Here is a 19,207-nt window from a genome sequence, read left to right as displayed (position 1 = left end):
CATAAACTACAAGTACAGATAGTGCTCACAAACAAATTATAGTGTTCACCAATCATATTAATAGAATGCTTTTTATAAATAATGTTTTGTTTAATTTAACTCCCGAAAATGCTGTTATAGAGGTAATTTCCTTAGTGGGTTACGTCAGAGTTCAACATGGGAGAAGTCGGAGCTCAGGGATAACAGAATAGTTTCCTAGTAATTACCAGTTGGAGGGACGGTCAAGTGGATTGTTCTTTACAGTTCTATGCTTGTATTTACGACTTTACAACATGCTATTAACGCAGCATTGGGTCTGTATCGAGCAAAGTCCAAGTTTTGTGCCAACATCTGTGATGCTTTTGAATGAATCTTGATTGTTGGGACATGAACAATCCTTAAAAATGTGAAATGTGTTAGTTCAGGACGTTTGTCCCTTAAAGGGGCAATCCATTTTTTGACTTATAAATGAATGATATGTAGCTTTCCACTGAGTCTTGAAGAATATAGCTTATAAATGCCTCATAAGCTTAGTTCAACTGCCATACCCCATCAGAACCCAAAATATAAGCTTGATTTACTCCAATGTTTGTTTACATTTTCTTTGTTCACAAACTACATGGCTTCAAAACATGATTACAACTATCATTTTGATATCATGGATGCTCAGTCCTTGCATCCATATCTGTCTATGAATTTGAGAGTGGTTACTCCAGCCCAATCCCACAGCTTTTTACCAAAACATAATGCGGGGAATATGCTTTGCTATTGTTTCAACGGATGATTTCCCACTTAAGTAGAGTATTTGATTAGCTTTCGTAGTGGTTGTCTTTCACGTGGGCAAACAGGGTGACATATAACCCTATGTACAGTTGAACATTTCAAGCAGACATACATGATTGCTAGATGAAAATATATAACTAAACTCATGGTAAGTTGCAGTGGAAATGTAATGCCATCTATAATAATTAGCATTTGCAATAGTTTTCAAAAGAAACAGAATGACTTGCAAATAGAATGCAGTGATTTAAATGCATTTGTAATTACCTGGATTAGGACTCAAGGTAATTGAGTAATGAGGGAAAAGGTAAAACTTCTCTACCAAGAAAATACCATCACTGCTCAAATTAATAACAATGTATTAATGTTTTATTCTAATTACAATAAACAGAACATAACAGTCCCTTATTTGTACAAAAATACCTGAAAAGGTTACAATTAAGAGATAAGCCATTCAGCTATTTACAGATCGAAGCAAAGCACAGTATGAATACAGGATCTTTCTCTTAAAAAGAGATACAGGTTCTTGTTTTTTTGCATTCCCTGAAATACATAATGGTTTATATTTATATAGATCTATATATATTTGCTTTACTCCTTTGTACAGTCACTGTATCTTGCATTGTGACAATATATGCAAAGCACAAGAGTCATTTTCGATCACTGGAAAAGGTTCCCATGAACGGTCCAAAGTCAGCTCTGGTTTAGTGCAGAGAAAAAGGTCATCAGAGGCACCTGCTGCATTTTAGGCTTCTTGGGACAAACAGACTTACACAAGAGACACGAGGACACCTGTGCTGTACTACTGTTTGGGAGAAACTACTGGTATTCTGAAAGAACATCATAAAGGCCAAACTACTTACTAAAGAAAAAATGATTTGGTGAAATACTATTAACCCCAAGTTGATCAACAGAACTACACAACATCGCACATACAAAATCTCACTGGTCTGACGATATGACCAGTTTTCAACAGGCTCCATGTCAACCCTGAGCAACCCAGTTACATTCATTTCTCTGAAATATAAAAAAGTACATTTACTTAATTCACTTTCATCAGTTCACTACTTTGCAGGTGATTCAATGTCACTAGTAACATTCTAGTTCATAGCAAGACACTATGTGAGAGAACTCGCCTCTGAATACAAAAAACACCTATCTGTATCTAACAGGCCTAAACAGTTAGTGTTGCGAAGTCAGTGATGTCTGAGTAGCTTAGGATGACTTGCAGGAACTATGAAAAGATGTACACCGTATGCCCAAGCCAACTCCAGTTCCATACCAGCAACATTTCAATATTACAGACATTTGTGAAGAGGTTTTTACATGACAAACATTTAAGAAATAAACTCGATATGCACATTAAACCAAATGATAAAAATAAATCAAGTTTCTTCATTTCATAAGTAGTTAAGAGTAAGCCAATGCGGTAATAATAGTGATCTGTAACCTAAATACAGTGTTGCATCTACATGGTTTCATATGCTAATATGGTACATTGATTCAATACACAACTTTTACATGAGTTGCATATTGCATTGTACAGCTAAGATTACCACCGGAGGAGGCAATTCTAACTGATTTCTACTGAAATCATTATGACCAATGGGAAGCTATATTGTCCGACGTTTTGACCGAATTTAGCAAAGGAGAAGTAAGCAGCTTTGGCACCTAACCTGCTCATTGTATAGTCATAATGATTCCACACCCAGAGCCATACATTAACATATATTATATATTCATGGCTCTGGTCACACCCAATAAACAGTGAAGTGTAGCTCTGAAGTTACTCTCAAAATTCTATAGAAAAGGGTACTGCAGTGGGCATCTAGTGGTGCCATCACATCCAAGCCTTTCTAATTGGATAATACACACTACGCTGTGGAAAATACTTGGCCATTTAACGTACTGTACACCAATTCCTTTTTTGCAATTGTGGCTCAAGTATTGTAAAGGTATAGCTTCACTTCTGACACAAGAAACAAAGTTCTGATTAACGCAAAGTTTAAAGAGTGAAAGTTCTGTAAAATGGAAGACAACTAACTGTAATGAAATGGGACAGAGCAACTGAACTGACAGCTCAAAAAACAGTGTGTATTTGAAAATCAACTCATGAATTAAATATCTAGATATGAAATGAATTTGATTGACATTATCAGTGAAAGTCACACTTAAGAAGATGTTAAATGTTGAAATATGTAAAAAAAAAAAAAATACATGTAATCTTCTTCAACCTGTGTTTGAAATATTCTTGAGGGGTTCATGTGAAAAGATTTCCTAAATGTAGAAGAATGTGTGAGAGAAAGGCATTAAACTGAATATCGATGTGAAACGCACTGTGACTGAAATATTAGTGACTTTTATTCCCCACACTTTTTCTACTGACACCAATTTGGAATGAAAACCATGACATTAGGGAACACCACTTGAATGTTACTTCATAGTAAGTGTTGGTGATAAAATAGTTTGAGTGTTCAAACATAAAAAAATGATAGGCTTTGTAATAGATGCTATGTAATAATTACGCGGTTCAATCATTCCATGGTAATGATAAAACAGTAACGAACAGCACTGAGAAAAGAGCTACATTTCATGTAATCACTCACATCCAGGTATATAAATAAATTTGCATAACAATACTTGAAATGATTGAGTCATTGCATCTTATTTTTTGAAATGTCATTGTGCAGAACTTGTAGATTGTGTGGCTAATATTCTGTATCTGAATCTATCCAGCTTAAGACACTATAAATAAAAAGATGGCTCTTTCTTAATGTTGCGTTACAGGTAAAAACATCTTTACAAATCTGTGTGTTCACTGCAACCTTGGACGAGGCTGGACAGTAAAAACCCTTCCACTTCAGGGTATTATCCATTACTAGGGCTTCACAGTGTCTGTTCTAAAAACAATCATTCAATCACATCATGGAAAAGAAAAGCAACAAGTCTAAAATTAATAGACTTGGGGTGAATCCCAAATGGCACTCTATTTCCGATATAGTGCACTACTTTTGACCAAAGCCTTACGGGCCCTAGTCAAAAGTAAGGTAATGCACTATGTAGGGAATACGGTGCCATTTGGGATGCACCCTTGGATTAAGAAGATGGGTCCTTGTAGCAGATGAGTCGATTGATTCCAGTTGCATTCTACAGACAGCACAACAGACAGACCAGACCGACCTTGGACTGTACACGTCAACTCTGAGCTAGTCAGATCCCTCTAGTGGATCACAAGAGCTTGATGTAGTGGTTATATTTCCCTGTGTTCTGACGGAGGGAATGCAAACAGGTGGGTTTAAAAGAAAACTGTGGCACCCTCCCGCCCCAGTGGCCTGTTAGATTTTACTCATATAATCATAACCATGTCTTCAGAGTGCTTACAACATGGAATTACAGTCCACAAGATGGCCATATGCTTTCCAATGTTTTACATATAGCTTTATTATTGTGTTGACACCAAGAGAGACCCAAGAGCAGAGCTGTTATGTTGCTTGTTATCACCTGAAGAGCAGCATGGTAGCCTAGTGTCATTCTGAATACGTACTGTAGCCAACAATAGAAGGGTTGGTTATAGCACACGGTATAGGACTAGGCTAGCAGCGTGGACCTCAACAGCTATCTATGGACTTAAATGAGTGGATGAGACGGGGAGTGAATGAATACCTGTAGTAGTTTATATTTTGGGGGGAAGTTCATGTGGAACACTGGATGGTGAAGCTGATGATGGATTGAGTTGTTGTTGTGTGACTGTTAGAAATCTATACGCTCCAGACTACTGATAAGAAACTAAAACGGACTAAGAACACATTTGATGCAGTACTAAAATGTCATGAATACAAACGCCTGTGAGGTCACCAAAGAAAGAAAGAAAGAAAGAAATCCTATGAGAGTGGAATGAATGGATCCTGTGTAGTCCTTGAGTATCCTTCAGCTCCATCCTAAGTTACCAGCTCCAGCCTTTCCTTTCCTACAGCTTGACAGAGACAGCTGGCCTCGTGATCTGTCTCGTGATGTTCTTTTTACGAATATCAGATTGTCCATCCATCCCTCCAACACAGGAGGGATTTGCCATTGTTGGTAACGAGAAGAATGAGACAGAGGAATTCTTCTTCAGTCAGTGTGGAAAGGTCTGTTCCCAGTTTCACAAGCGCCAAACTAGAAAACAATCAGCTTTTCAAAAACAGGTTGTAGTATAGATGATTTGTAACAAAAAAAATACTTTCATTATGTAAAAAAGTGGCCCAGACTAAACAAAGTCCTGATGATTGTACAAGGAAAATAAAAACTCATTTGATCTCATAAACTGTCACTAAACAGTGTCAGTGGATCAGAGCTTATTGGTGACTATGAATACACACTTGAAAATGTTTTTGTTTTTTACAAGAGTTAATAACAACGTGGTGCAGCTTTTTGCTTTTATTTTTGCTTCTTTATCTCCTCCTTCCTTCCGAAACACAGAGGTCACTGAAGTCCACTGGCGTCCGTCCTAACCCCCCAACCACTCCGTCCTGTTCCATCCGCAGTCTCTGGCAGCTCATGACACATCAAGAACAACAGGAGTTCATCACTTTAGCTTCTCCTAAAGTAAAAGTCTTGAGTTTGTTTTTAGGCAGAGTCCGGTCAAGTCATAGGTCAGGGGTCATAAGGCTACGAGGGTGCAGGGGTGCTTGAGTTTACAAGGCAGGACTCCTCTGTTGAGCTGGTAGAACTCCACCAGCTGGATCAGGTCGGTGAATTTGGTGGACCCGTCGTCAAGGCTGAAGAAGATCTGGCCGTCCTCTTCACACTGCAGGACGGACCATAGAGACAACAGTCAGGTGAGAACAAGAGGAAGTAATGGACAACAAAAGTGACTTTACTCCATAAAATTGTTGACTGTTTTACTTGTTTTTTTAGTGTGCCTGTAGTCATAAGAGAGATGGGGAGGTCAAGGAGAGAAAAGCCCAGAGGCAAGATAAAGCTCACTTACCGGTAAGATCTGGAAATGCTTGATTTTCTGGTGATGGCACAGTGTGAGGACAAAGGCCTTTGGGTTGCTTTGACTGTCCCTCAACAGAAACAACCTGAGCACAAAAGGGGGAAAATCAGTCTTTGGTGAAAACGTCAATGTCGGTAAAATTTACAAATTTAAATCCAACATACATTGGCATGTGGGCTGGGCATTCTGAAGATGCAGCACTTAAATAACCAAATAAATCCCAATTAAATAACAGGTTGGCTGTGTGGTTGCAGAGACTGAGGAGTCTTACCCGTCCACCTGGCCTTGTTGGTGGATCATCCGATGGGACTCTTCTCGCGTTATCCGCCCATGGAACCACAGCTGTGTTCTGTGAATAACTGGACATGGAAGAGGAAAGGAGAGCTTTAGGACAGGAACAAGGCTTTTATCTACACAGAATGTAGCCAACTCAAATAACAGAGCGATTGTGAGAATTTGTTGTTGAATTACCTGAGCTTAATAAACAGGGATGTAGTGGACTGGGACTACCTAGAATGTTCATCCGTTGACTTCTCTTCTGAGATACAGAACAAACAAACATGGATTAGTTTGTTACTCCATTGGTACAGCTGCGTGACGGATAGCATGATAGCTTTGTGACAAGCATGACTCAAAGAAAAGTTGTTGCACTCTAGCTCAGAATATTTCTAAATCACCAACAGCAGTACGTTTTCTTTCTGACCATAAGTTCATATTGTAATATCTTAATAACGTTGTAGTCGCATTGTGGACAGGTTGTAATAACATTGCTGTAACGTAGCTACGTTGTAGTAAGGTTGCATTATTGCTGTAGAACCATTGGAATAGTAACATTGTAGTAGCGTTGTAGAAAGAGACCCACCCTCCAGGCATAACCCTCCTCCATGGCAGCGCTCTGGGCCTCCAAGGGATTGTCGATCACCCTGCCTATCCTTCCTGAGAAATCCATGGCAACCAGAGAATTCTCAGACACACTCCGCTAGAGGGAGACAAACAGTGCCAATGTCAATACACTTCCAATGTAGAAAATGCCCTGTTACAGTACTAGGGCTCTTCCTCAATTGTCTGTCATTGAAGTCCTCCTCTCTCCTCACTTCCTTCTCAAAATGCACTGAACAGGTAACCTAGCGGTTAAGAGTGTTGGGCCAGTAACCGGAAGGTTGCTGGTTCGAATCACCGAATAGAGGACACAAAGAGTCAAGGAAAGACAACCGAGAAAGAGTCTGGATGTTAACAACAGTTTGACTGGCATGGTGGCAGTAAGGAGCTAAAAGGAGAGGCTTACCACTGGTGTTGAAAAGTGTGACAGAGTTTTTCTCTGCTGAGGAATCTTGTAGTTCTGATAGAGGACTATTCCATACTGTGAAGAATAATGAAAGTATCCACAAATTAAAAAGTTAGCTATTGGTTGACTTCACCCAAAGAAAAGCAAACCTTCCAAAATATTCATAAAATTCATAAAGATAGATACTATTCAAATTAGCATGGTATAAGTGAGTCTCACAACAACCCATGTGAAGTGAACTTGCATCTGATACAACCCTCTGGTATAACTGAGGCACTACTTTGCAGTGTATTGAGGGCTTGTTGCCATGGAATTGGTACCTTGAAGAGTCTGAAGGCTGTCATCCAGGACGTTCTGCTCTGTTCGTCTTCAGTACACAACATCCTCAACTCTTTCAGCTCAGTCCTCTTGTTTGGCTGTCAATTAACACACAACAACCAATTAGAGAGACCAAACAAACACCTCATCATTAGAAACAACCATTCAGACAGTATGGTTGTACTAAAACACTCCTCCCTCGTACACTGCCATATCCCATGAGATGATAGTTGATCTTGTTCAGGGTTGGTGAGAAAAACTGTAAACCATTACGTTACAAGCAAAAACATTGTAATCAGATAACAGATACTTTTGAAAAACTAGATGATTACTTATAGGATTACTTTGAAATTCAGAAATTCTTTGATACCTTTCTGTTGTCTCAATGACATTTAAATCAGCATTGAAAAAGGCGCATGTTAAAGTTTTTCTGCCTGAGCAAGTCTGAGACCACTATGATGACACACCAAATGTGTTAGATGGATTGCGGGAAAAGAGCAGGAATGGGCTTTTGTAGGCTACAGTCCAAAGATTATCCAACTTGAATAAATGCTTGGAGGTAAAGACGACAGCAGTGGTGTAGCCTATGGGCAATACGGATATCACATATTATTGATATCTACAGTGGCTTGCGAAAGTATTCACCCCCCCGTGGCATTTTTCCTATTTTGTTGTCTTACAACTTGGAATAAAAATTGATTTTTGGGAGGTTTGTGTCATTTGATTTACACAACATGCCTACCACTTTGAAGATGAAAAATATTTTTTATTGTGAAACAAACAAGAAATAAGACAAAAAAACCAGAAAACTTGAGCATGCATAACTATTCACCCCCCCCCCCCCCCCACCAAAGTCAATACTTTGTAGAGCCACCTTATGCAGCAATTACAGCTGCAAGTCTCTTGGGGTATGTCTCTATAAGCTTGGCACATCTTGCCAATGGGATTTTTGCCATTCTTCAAGGCAAAACTGCTCCAGCTCCTTCAAGTTGGATGGGTTCCGCTGGTGTACAGCAATCTTTAAGTCATACTACAGATTCTCAATTGGATTGAGGTCTGGGCTTTGACTAGGCCATTCCAAGACATTTAAATGTTTCCCCTTAAACCACTAAAGTGTTGCTTTAGCAGTGTGCTTAGGGTCATTGTCCTGCTGGAAGTTGAATCTCTGTCCCAGTCTCAAATCTCTGGAAGACTGAAGCAGGTTTCCCTCAAGAATCTCCCTGTATTTAGCACCATCCATCATTCCTTCAATTCTGACCAGTTTCCCAGTCCCTGCCGATGATGCTGCCACCACCATGCTTCACTGTGGGGATGGAGTTCTCTGGGTGATGAGAGGTGTTGGGTTTGCACCAGACATAGCGTTTTCCTTGATGGCCAAAAAGCTACATTTTAGTCTCATCTGACCAGAGTACCTTCTTCCATATGTTTGGGGAGTCTCCCACATGCCTTTTGGCAAACATCAAATGTGTTTTGTTTATTTTTTTCTTTAAACAATGGCTTTTTTCTGGCCACTCTTCTGTAAAGCCCAGCTCTGTGGAGTGTATGGCTGAAAGTGATCCTATGGACAGATACTCCAAACTCCACTGTGGAGCTTCGCAGCCCCTTCAGGGTTATCTTTGGTCTCTTTGTTGCCTCTCTGATTAATGCCCTCCTTGCCTGGTCCGTGAGTTTTGGTGGGCGGCCCTCTCTTGGCAGGTTTGCTGTGGATTTTATGCTGCTCTGTGGGATGTTCAATGTTTCAGATATTTTTTTATAACCCAACCCTGATCTGTACTTCTCCACAACTTTGTCCCTGACCTGTTTGGAGAGCTCCTTGGTCTTCATGGTGTCGCTTGCTTAGTGGTGTTGCAGAATCTGGGGGCCTTTCGGAACAGGTGTATATCGACTCATGTGACACTTAGATTGCACACAAGTGGAATTTATTTAACTTATTATGTGACTTCTGAAGGTAATTGGTTGCACCCGATCTTATTTAGGGGCTTCATATCAAAGGGGGTGAATACATATGTACACACCACTTATCCAGGTTTTTTATTTTTTGAAACAAGTAATTTTTTTAAAATTTCACTTCACCAATTTGGACTATTTTGTGTATGTCCATTACATGAAATCCAAGTAAAAATCTATTTACATTACAGGTTGTAATGCAAAAAAAATAGGGAAAACACCAAGGGGGATGAATACTTTTGCAAGGCATTGTACATAGCACATTGATGTGAATCACACTGCTGCTCTCTCTTTTAGCTATTTGTTCATTACGGATTGTGGTTGTTGTGGATGGCTGTTCACAAATGTATATGTGTATTTTAACTCAATAATAGTTGAATTGAAGAAGTTTAAGCTGCCTATAAATCATTGTTTTTTCAACCAGTGGACAGTGAGTGAAAAATGCACTCCCTCAACAGCTGCATAGTGCGGATCCCAGCCTACGGAATAAAAGTTTGAGTTGCTCCCTTCTAAACTCCTCTGTGGTGTTGTGCTCCATACTGTCAAAAACAAGTTTAATTTAAGAAGACCACGAGTGTGGCTTTTATTGCTCAATCTAATCTGTGATGATTCAAAATGTCCATGGGCCTAATGGATACATGATAGACTTAAACAGCTGCATATTGTCCAGATACCAAAGTGTCACCAACAAAAACGTAAATATGGCATACATTTTTTACACGCAAATAGCACTTTTGGGGAGTGATCAAAGCATCCCATTCCATGAGAGCAGCATTTTTTTTTTTACTGATGAGCCCAATCATTTAGAAAGGAACCTTTCCAACCCTGATCATGTTGTAGAATAAAATAGGATTTTGTTGGATTTTAGTTTCATTCTCTATCCATTTATTATACAGCCAGAAAGTGGGTCAACACAGAGCACACAATGGCAGCGAGGCCTGCCTCTTGTCAGGCATGTCTCAGCAAGATACAGGATGCTTACCAAATGGCAACCCATTCCCTATATAGTGCACCATTTGGGAAGCAGACACAGTCTAGACACGACACTGTTCAATAACTGTAATAGGAGACGGCTTGTCCTCCATAGAAGACAGCGGAATAATAGACAACATATGAGCATCTGAATGACTTGCAATGCCTCGAGTGCAGAGGCCTTTCTTTCTCTTGAACGTACCTTTATACAGAACTCGTAGTCTGTCGGCGCACTGTGTAGCTTCTTGCCTGTTGTTACTGTGAAGACATTGCTGTCCTCCAGGTCTGCTAGTAACTGTAAATGCCTGGGCTCCTGTGGAGGATAAATCAATAGCCGATGTCATTTCATCACGAAGAAACTTAGGCCTGGAGGTAGCAGAGAGCAGAGCTCCACTCAAATCAATAGCAGCTTGTGTGGTTGTATGGGACATAGAGAAGGCAGGCCTTTCTGAGCAGCAAGTATGTACACTGATGATTGAGGCAAGCAGCCTCTTAACTAACAACTAAAGTATTAGACTTTGTAGGCTATTTACTAGTGCAGTTTAAATGTGGGATATTGGCTAAGGGATACGGCAATACAAGCCTAATACTAACAGAGTTCATGTTCTAAGCCTACCATAGAAGAGAAAAGGCCATGTACCTTTGACGTTCCTTTTGTAGAAAAGTAAAGTCCTGAGCGTCTAAGGAACACGTATAGCTTCTTCCAGGATTTCCTGCCCATCTCTTTCACATATAAAAAGCCCTGGATCTCAGGACAACTGTTGGAGTTCAAGAAATTCTGAGAGAAGGAGAGAGAGAAGAAGGCTTTAGCACACAGCTATCATCATCAAATATCATCATTTTCATGGGGCTCGGATAAATAAACCTCCACCGCCTTCCTTCCTATCCAGAAAACAAACATTTATATAACGAACAATCTTGGCATTCTTGTGATACCAATTTTTATGAGCCACTTTAAACATGGGAGAGAAATGTTCAGACAGATGTTCTGTCTTATGTAACAGTATTAACCAAGACACATACACACTGTAGAGACAGACAATTCAACAAGGACTTCTGATTCTGACAGCAAATTGTTCCAAGAACTGAGTGGAGCGATAAGATAAGCACCTACTGGTTTTAACATGCCCTGCAGAATACAGAACTCTCTCTGACACTGTCTCCTGACCTGACAAGATACTAATTAAAGCTGCAATATGCCACTTTTCGATGACCAAATTGACATAGAAATGCGAGTTAAGGATCTGACATTCTCATTGAAAGCAAGTCTAAGAAGCGGTAGATGTGTTTTATGTGTGCCATTTCTATGCTTCCCGTTCTGAAGTTTTGCTTTTGCGTCTTTTACTTCTGGTTTTGTACACCAGCTTCAAACAGCTAAAAATACTATATTTTTGGTTATGGAAAATATATTTCACGGCGGTTTAGACGGAACACTGATTCTCTACACAATGACTGAAAGTAGGCTAACTATTAGAATTTTTGAGCAGCGCACCTTTAAGTGATCCACTGTTTATGATCTGACTTGATTTGATTCCGACTGGATTCCTGGAACCGCCCCCAGCCTGCTCCTTAAAACTGACCATGTCAGGGATGGTATCATTTTAAAAGCTTTCTGCCATAGTGGATGGATTCCAGTCATGGCCATTTTAATAATGTTTTGTCACACTGCTACATTTGCAGGCTGAACATGTAAACTTCATTCCATTAGAGCCTCAGGTCTTTAAAGGCACCATGCAGCTGCGCTGTGCTGCCTGGTGCAGAATGGGAGGATGTTGGCCTGATGCGCTGTGCTATAACATTCAGTACGTTCCTTTACTCCCCTCTCACAGTTGCTTCCCTTCAGAAGCTGTAATATCTGTCTGTCTGTTTGTCTTTCTGTTAGGCACACCTGGCCTGCGTGTGCAGAGACACTCGTATGTCAACAGAACATCAAGTGTTACAGTCTGTTCTCTGACAAGACATGCACAAGGAGGTCAAAGGTGAGATCAGACATACAGTACACAACAAACACTGAAGTACGCAGTATGCTGAGGCAGTGGAGTCTTTATGGTTCTACGGTACATACCTGTAAAAGTTGAGATGGTGGGATTGCACCATTTGTATCCTGGCACCATGCAACCATATGCTCGGGAAAGAAATTCTGTTGGTAAGTGAGAAAGGGAAGGTTGTGGGTAAAAGGAAAATCAGAAGGATGGAGGTGGAACGCCAAGAGACATTAAATTAATCCCTTTTCCCAAATGAAAATGAAGAAAAACATTAAACAATAACATTTGTCTCATAACTTTTCAATCTAGTTTCAACCTGTTTCTTAAATAAGTACATTTAGGGACAGTTTCCCAGACCCTTGGTTTAGCCTTTCTGAGTCCAGGACAGTTATAGCCACCAGTCTAACAGTGTTATCACAATCTGTTTATTTTTTTGAGTGTGAGTGGGGACATTACTATAAAGTGAGGGAAGGATGATTTTTCTGGGTAATATGCAACATTTAACAAGCACAACCAAACATTCGCCACTCATTTAAGAAATGCATTGCTTGTAAACAAAAAATAACATCCAGGCTGTTTAGCTTGATGTAACCGTTTACACATGTAGAGAGTATAAATAGGACAAGGAAAAACTCTGCATGCGAGCTCTGGGATTCTTTGGAAACAAATTAACAAAAAAAAACCTACCAGGGGATTTCTGAAGAATTCATATTTGGCATAGTTCTTCCTGAACAGAAATCTGCCCTCGCTGGTCATGGATGCCTGCACTTGTACCACTAGCTCATGGTCCTCCAAGCACCTCTCTGTCGAGAGAGAGAGAGAGAGAGAGAGAATGAGCTAGTTACCAAATGGAAGCCTACACTAAGGACACAATATCACGTCTTTAACAAGAAAAAGTTTAAATTTTAATTTCCTGAACATTGCGTGTATAAGGCAAACGATGAAAGAACAAGCAGTTTAGCCTATGAACCCCACCCTCACACACACACACCCCTCCTCACCCATAACCCACTCCCCGCCTACTCTGCCCACCCCCTCTCCTTAACCCTCTAACCCACACACCCCTTATCTTATCCAAAACTTGCAGACAAATCAGCATGTTCTTACTATATTCCAGGGTTGGGGTCAGTTCCATTTCAATTCCAGTCAATTCAGGAAGTACACTGAAATTCCAATTCCAATTATTTTCACAGCTTTTCAAAGATGAACATTTGGAATTGGAATTTGGTTTACTTTCTGAAATGACTGGAATTGACCCCAACCCTGCTATATTCCTCTCCCCCCCCCCCATCCTGTCAATGTCTTGAGCATACATGCACTCCCCCCTCTCTCAAACAATTAGTGGGGCTATGCTGCTATGCTATACAGGCCCTGCTGTCTGCCTGGACCACTGACCCTGCCTGGCCCCTGCTCTCTCTCAGGAACACATGTTTCACATCCAACTGTGGAAGCAGGATTCCTAAATAGATTTTGGCAGCAGGAAAGGAGACACTGGGGACTGGGGAGGAAGGGCCCAGGCTTTCTTGGACAAGCAGTAAGATTATCTCACTCATTAAGAGAGAGAGAAAGAGGAAATAGACAATGTGGACGTTTTCAGAAACTATGTGTGTAGTTTCATACTGATGTTGCAACCTGGTTGGATTCCAGTCCACTTATATATCAAGAAATGGAGAGCCAATTCAGTACCTCCTCTACCTTGCCTTTACTGAGGCTCTTTGGTGAGTCACTTCCTCTCTGACCATGAGTCAGTCAAGCCCCTGACTCACTAGCTTAAATCCTGTAGAGGTTGTAACCCTTTGTGGGGGAAGCTGAGGGAGGGTCATTGGCCATTATTCTTATCAGCTATTCTATTCACCCGATGACTGACAGTGGCCTTCTCTCGCTCTCTCTCTCTCTTTCTTTCTCTAAGGAAACACCCCCACTGATTGTGGGGTTGTCTTTCAACTATCTCCTGACCCATTCTGAAGAGAAGAGATGACTCAGTAATGACAGATGCGTTAGCCTTCTTCATACCAGGGAGTCAGGGACCTCGTCTCCATTTTGGATCTGTGTGTCTCCCTGTCTTTCCTAGTTTCCTCCTTAGTGAGGGGATTGGGAGCAAGGTTGGGAAAGCAACATATCTAATTGGCTGGATGTCATTCTTATACAACAAGGCCCATCTGGACAAGCCTGGTCAGATTAAGGAGCAATTAGGAAGAGTGACCTTGCCTTGCCTCTAGTGGACTGGACTCACCATAGAGAGCCTGCCCTAGCTCCATTCAGGCAGCTTCTAAAGGTCAGATCAGCCCTGGTTCCTTTTACAACGAATGGAGGTTGCGTACAAATGGCACCTTATAGTGCAATATAGTGCCTTGTAGTTCACTGTAAAAAAAAAAGGTGCCATTTGAGATGCACAAAAGTCTGTAGAATTTTGCCATTGTAGAGGGATGAAGTTATACTTCATGGGGCAGCAGGGTAGCCAAGTGGTTAGAGTGTTGGACTAGTAACCGAAAGGTTGCAAGTTCAAATCCCGGAGCTGACAAGGTACAAATCTGTCGTTCTGTAACCCACTGTTCCTAGGCTGTCATTGAAAATAAGAATTTGTTCTTAACTTACTTGCCTAGTTAAATAAAGGTAAAATAAATAAAAAAATACTGGTTATCCCTACTATACTTAGCACGGTTTTGGCAGCGCTGACACCAAACCAATCAGAACAAATCATGTGACAAAATGAAATGAAATACTTATGTCATGCAATAAAATGCAAATTGATTACTTAAAAATCATACAATGTGATTTTCTGGATTTTTTTTATTTTTTAGATTCTGTCTCTCACAGTTGAAGTGTACCTATGATAAAAAATTACAGACCTCTACATGCTTTGTAAGTAGGGAAACCTGCAAAATCGGCAGTGTATCAAATACTTGTTCTTCCCACGGTATAAAACCTAAATAATTACTGAAAATAATACTGCATATAATTGTTACCCTTTATGTTGTGCGTACATATTGGGTAGACTACATTTCAGTGTTTAGGCCTAAACGTTCCCAGAAATACAGTACTTTCATTTCACCCATCTGCTATAATGAAGATATAAGCCCAGACACAACTTGTGTTTTATAATTGCTCGTTCCTTAGGGGGTTGAAGTTTGGAGCATTCAGTTTCTCAGAACTCTTAACAAATCACTGCAATGCCGCCACATTAAGCATTCTACGTCTTGACTTACACAACCTAATTTCAATGAATCTAACATTCAGTGAGACGAGCGTTATCCTGTTCAGCTATGGTATAAGCCCAAAGTAAAGTCCCCGAACAAATGTTGACTAGCATGGGGGTGACTAGATATACAGTAACTAGACAGAGCAAGGTACCTGTATGATCCAGTGATCGCTACTCCTGGTCTAGAATTAGATAATAAAGAACATCTCTTACCATATTATTATCATATTACTACCATATTATTACATGTGACCATGGACAATGGACATTCTTATCTCCAACTGTAAGTGACCGTATATCCGTTCTCAGGTACGGTAACAAACTACGGTTTGGGAGAGTGATGTCAGGGGGGTTCCCGTTGTCTCAGACTGCATCTCAAATGGCACCCTATTCCCTACATAGTGAATTTCCTCTAACAGGGCCCATAGCGCTCTGGTCAAAAGCAGTGCACTATATAAGGTGCCATATACACCAGACTCTGAAACCGTCTAAAAGACTAAGAGCAGGCGCGGACAGGCAGCTAACGACTGTTAACCAAAATAATGATATACAAGAGAAAATATAGGCTATAGGAATAGGCTATCTATTATTTATGATGACTCTTGGTTTCCATAGCGAGACCTCTGTTGACTTTAACATGAGCAGGAGAACATGTTCATTATCCAGTCGGCTTCTCACAGAGCGAGGGCAGAGGGGGGAGGGAGCGCTAGGCTATGTCCTGCCAGCCAGCCTGCCCACCAGCCCACCCATCCAGCACACCAGGTTGCCACTTACCTAGTCCGAGGAGAGGGTGATGCTCAACAAGTGCCCAACTGTTGTCATCCACACAATGGCTTTTGTACACGAGGAGCTGGCAAAGATCTCTTGCAGTCATGTCGGCTGGTATTTCCACTACTTTCCCCATGCCGTCCTCGCTGAAAATGTTTATAATCTAAAAGAGGAATGAAAAGGCCCTTTCATGTTAGAACTATTCCCAGACACAACCTCGTAGGCAGACAGACATAATTCAGATAGATGAGGCGCAAAGTTCAGGCGTAGACAGGCATAGTTTTACATAGAAAGCATTTGTAATATAGTACCAAGAGCTAATTTACTTTGATTCATAACCATGCGTGTTTGATGAGCATACAAGACATATACAATCCATTCTCACTGGCAGCGGTTTGTGGGAAAATATAGGTCATAAAAACATAAATGTGACACTCATCAGAATCATACTTCAAGCTTAAATACTAAGGGGACTGTTTTAGTCCTTCAATCCACACCACCTGTTTCCATAGAGATTATCCACTGACAGAATTAGGCACAAAGATAATGCATAGAAAGACACTGTATAGAAAGACACTGTATAGAAAGACACTGTATAGAAAGATACTGTATAGAAAGATAATGTATAGAAAAATAGTGTATAGAACGATACAGTATAGAACAAGATACTGTATAGAAAGATACTGAAATATACTATATAGAAAGATACTGTATAGAGGAATATAGTGCATTAATAGAAACAATGGATAAAACCCTGATAAATCCCCATCTGAGCACAGATCCTATTTCCTCTGGTTCTCCCAAGGAGATTTTAGTAGGAATTTAGCTTTCTTAGCTTTCCCACTTAGGCTACAGTACGCACACTTTGAACATGTCTTATAAAAATACATTCTCATTCCCTTCTCCAGCTATAGCTTCAACAAATTCAAAGCCTTACAACAGATCACATCTTCTTTCGACAGGAAAGGAAAAAACAATTTCTCCTTTCAAGGGGGCTTCGATTCATTCTGAGCCTCTCCAATATTCCCTCCTTGCTCGTCATATCTTAAAAAAAATACAAATGATCTTCGAACTTTATAGCGTATACTTTGACCCTCATCTCAGCTAACCTTCATCAGACTTCAGAGAAAAAGGGAAAAGCGGTTAAATATGTCTCTAAGAGCTTACCTCTACGGCCTGTAATAGGCAGCAGTCCGGAGAGCACGATGGCATTTTTGGAGTGAGCCTGCCTCCGCACAGAACACACACAGATGAACAACCCTCTCCACAACTTGGTCGAAAAAAAGACTGTAGTACAGCACAGTTCCTTACTCTCTGTCAGCGACTGCCTGTTATGGGACCTGTCACATAATCTCCTCTCCTCTGCCTAGTGCAGGACAAAGCAAGCAGATGGCACTATTTCCAGTCCGGCTAGCTGACAACTTCCCTCTGCATCCCTCACAAAGGGTTACAGCCATGGGCTTTTAGGTAGTGAATCAAACCACACTTCCTTAACCAATCATAGGGCTCGCTCAGGCTGATGTAATCATTCCCACACAGACACACACTCACAGACTCACACAACCTCTCTCTCTCTCTCTCTCTCTCTTACACGCACACACAGACTCACATACACAGATGCACAGTCATGCACAGACACAGTCAACTTTATCAGGCTGCAGCTCTGAATAGCTTTCAGATTATTTTTGAGTAAAAGTGAAAATGATCATTTAAGAGGGGTGTGGGGCAGAGCGAAAGAAGCCTTCGTTTTAACCTCCCAACATGTTCTGAAGTTTCAAGTGAGGGCTTGTTTCTTTTCTTTTTTCTCTCCGTGGTACAGCTTTGAACTTTGCAGTCAGAAATCTCTCTCACGACAGCGCAAGGCTCATTACGGGCTAAATTAAACAAACCTGAGTACTTGAACTTCTCGTTGGCCTCCCCTCGAGTCTAGCTTCATGCCAAAATTCTTTCTCTCAAAAGAACAAAACCCGGAAACTTAGTGTTTTCACTATTCCGTTCACCCACCAACCCCCTTTTGTTTTGTTTTACTTCAGATACTTAATACCCCACTGACTGGACTGACAAAGGCTCTGCCCCACCCTGTCTGGAGTAGACATTTAGCCAATGTCCTTTCAACATCCTCATTGGGTCAATATCTATATACAAACACTATGCTGAAGGGAGAAGGAGGATAATGGGAGGTCTTAAATAACAGTTCCCTTCCTTCCAGTGTAGGAAGCAGGAAGCAGCCATAGTGGCCAGGAAGGATGATTTAGGGTTTCACTACTATTGCCATGTTCAAAACAACTGGGAACTCGAAACTGGGAAATCTCTGACTTCCGACTTCAGTGCATTCAAGACAACTGGGAATTCCAAGTCGGGAACTCAGGCCTCTTCCTAGAGCTCCGACTTGCCGACCTGAAGATCACCGCCGTTACGATTCAACCTCGATTTTTTTTCAGGGTTTCCAGTTGTCTTGAAAGCATCATAAAGCCTTAAAGAGAGTTGGGCTATGGCAGGGGAGGGGAGAGCTAGAGAAAGAGTCCCATGCCAATAAAGCCCCTTAAATTGAATCGAGAGAGAGAGAGGGTGAGAAAGAAGAAAGAGACGGACAAGTAGAGAGGGGAAAAGATAGATGGAGGAAAAGAAAGAGACAGTTAATTAGAGGAAGAGATAGTGAAAGAGCGAGGGAGAGGGGAGGGAGAGAAATAGTGAAGGAGAAAGAGAGCAGATACACAGAGACAGACAATAGTGAGAGAGGTGGGAGAGAGAACAAGAAAGAGAGAAAGAGAATGTTATGTGATAGTAGTAAGTAGTAGTAGGGCTATGTGTAGTGTACATGCCACTATACTAGGCTTCCAGTTGTCACTGCAGCCACACCCCTCTCCTCATTGACTTATCACTACCTCAGTACTGGCCTGCCTGGTGAATCAGTGGGGAAAACCCCATGTCACATACCTACCATGCTGTACCACAACAGGACACACTACCACTGCCAGCAGCTAACATGTGTGGAA

General features: G+C 41.0%; 1 protein-coding gene across 6 annotated transcripts in view; it reads right to left on the bottom strand.

Annotated features, from left to right (window-relative positions):
• Positions 1-1,106: 1,106 nt before the first annotated feature.
• The window catches only part of LOC110512801 (growth factor receptor-bound protein 10), an 85,765-nt gene continuing 67,664 nt past the window's right edge, over positions 1,107-19,207 (bottom strand). For 5 of the 6 annotated variants that reach the window (XM_021592972.3, XM_021592974.3, XM_090228308.1 and 2 more), the window contains 12 exons: positions 16,218-16,374; positions 12,932-13,047; positions 12,325-12,399; positions 10,900-11,037; positions 10,462-10,572; positions 7,343-7,438; positions 7,023-7,097; positions 6,600-6,716; positions 6,209-6,275; positions 6,009-6,096; positions 5,729-5,822; positions 1,107-5,545 (listed from right to left, as the gene is read on the bottom strand). In XM_021592972.3, the coding sequence (XP_021448647.3) occupies positions 5,399-5,545; positions 5,729-5,822; positions 6,009-6,096; positions 6,209-6,275; positions 6,600-6,716; positions 7,023-7,097; positions 7,343-7,438; positions 10,462-10,572; positions 10,900-11,037; positions 12,325-12,399; positions 12,932-13,047; positions 16,218-16,374 (1,281 nt within the window). In that variant the 3' untranslated portion in view covers positions 1,107-5,398. Of the gene's footprint in view, positions 5,546-5,728; positions 5,823-6,008; positions 6,097-6,208; positions 6,276-6,599; positions 6,717-7,022; positions 7,098-7,342; positions 7,439-10,461; positions 10,573-10,899; positions 11,038-12,324; positions 12,400-12,931; positions 13,048-16,217; positions 16,375-17,378; positions 17,877-19,207 lie in introns of those variants that run through there. The other variant, XM_021592999.3, reaches the window with a different exon arrangement.

The sequence above is a fragment of the Oncorhynchus mykiss genome, chromosome 3 (assembly GCF_057628025.1).
Source record: "Oncorhynchus mykiss isolate SJ-2025 chromosome 3, ASM5762802v1, whole genome shotgun sequence".
NCBI classification, from domain to species: Eukaryota; Metazoa; Chordata; class Actinopteri; order Salmoniformes; family Salmonidae; genus Oncorhynchus; species Oncorhynchus mykiss.
This window is presented reverse-complemented; position numbering and strand designations above follow the sequence as displayed.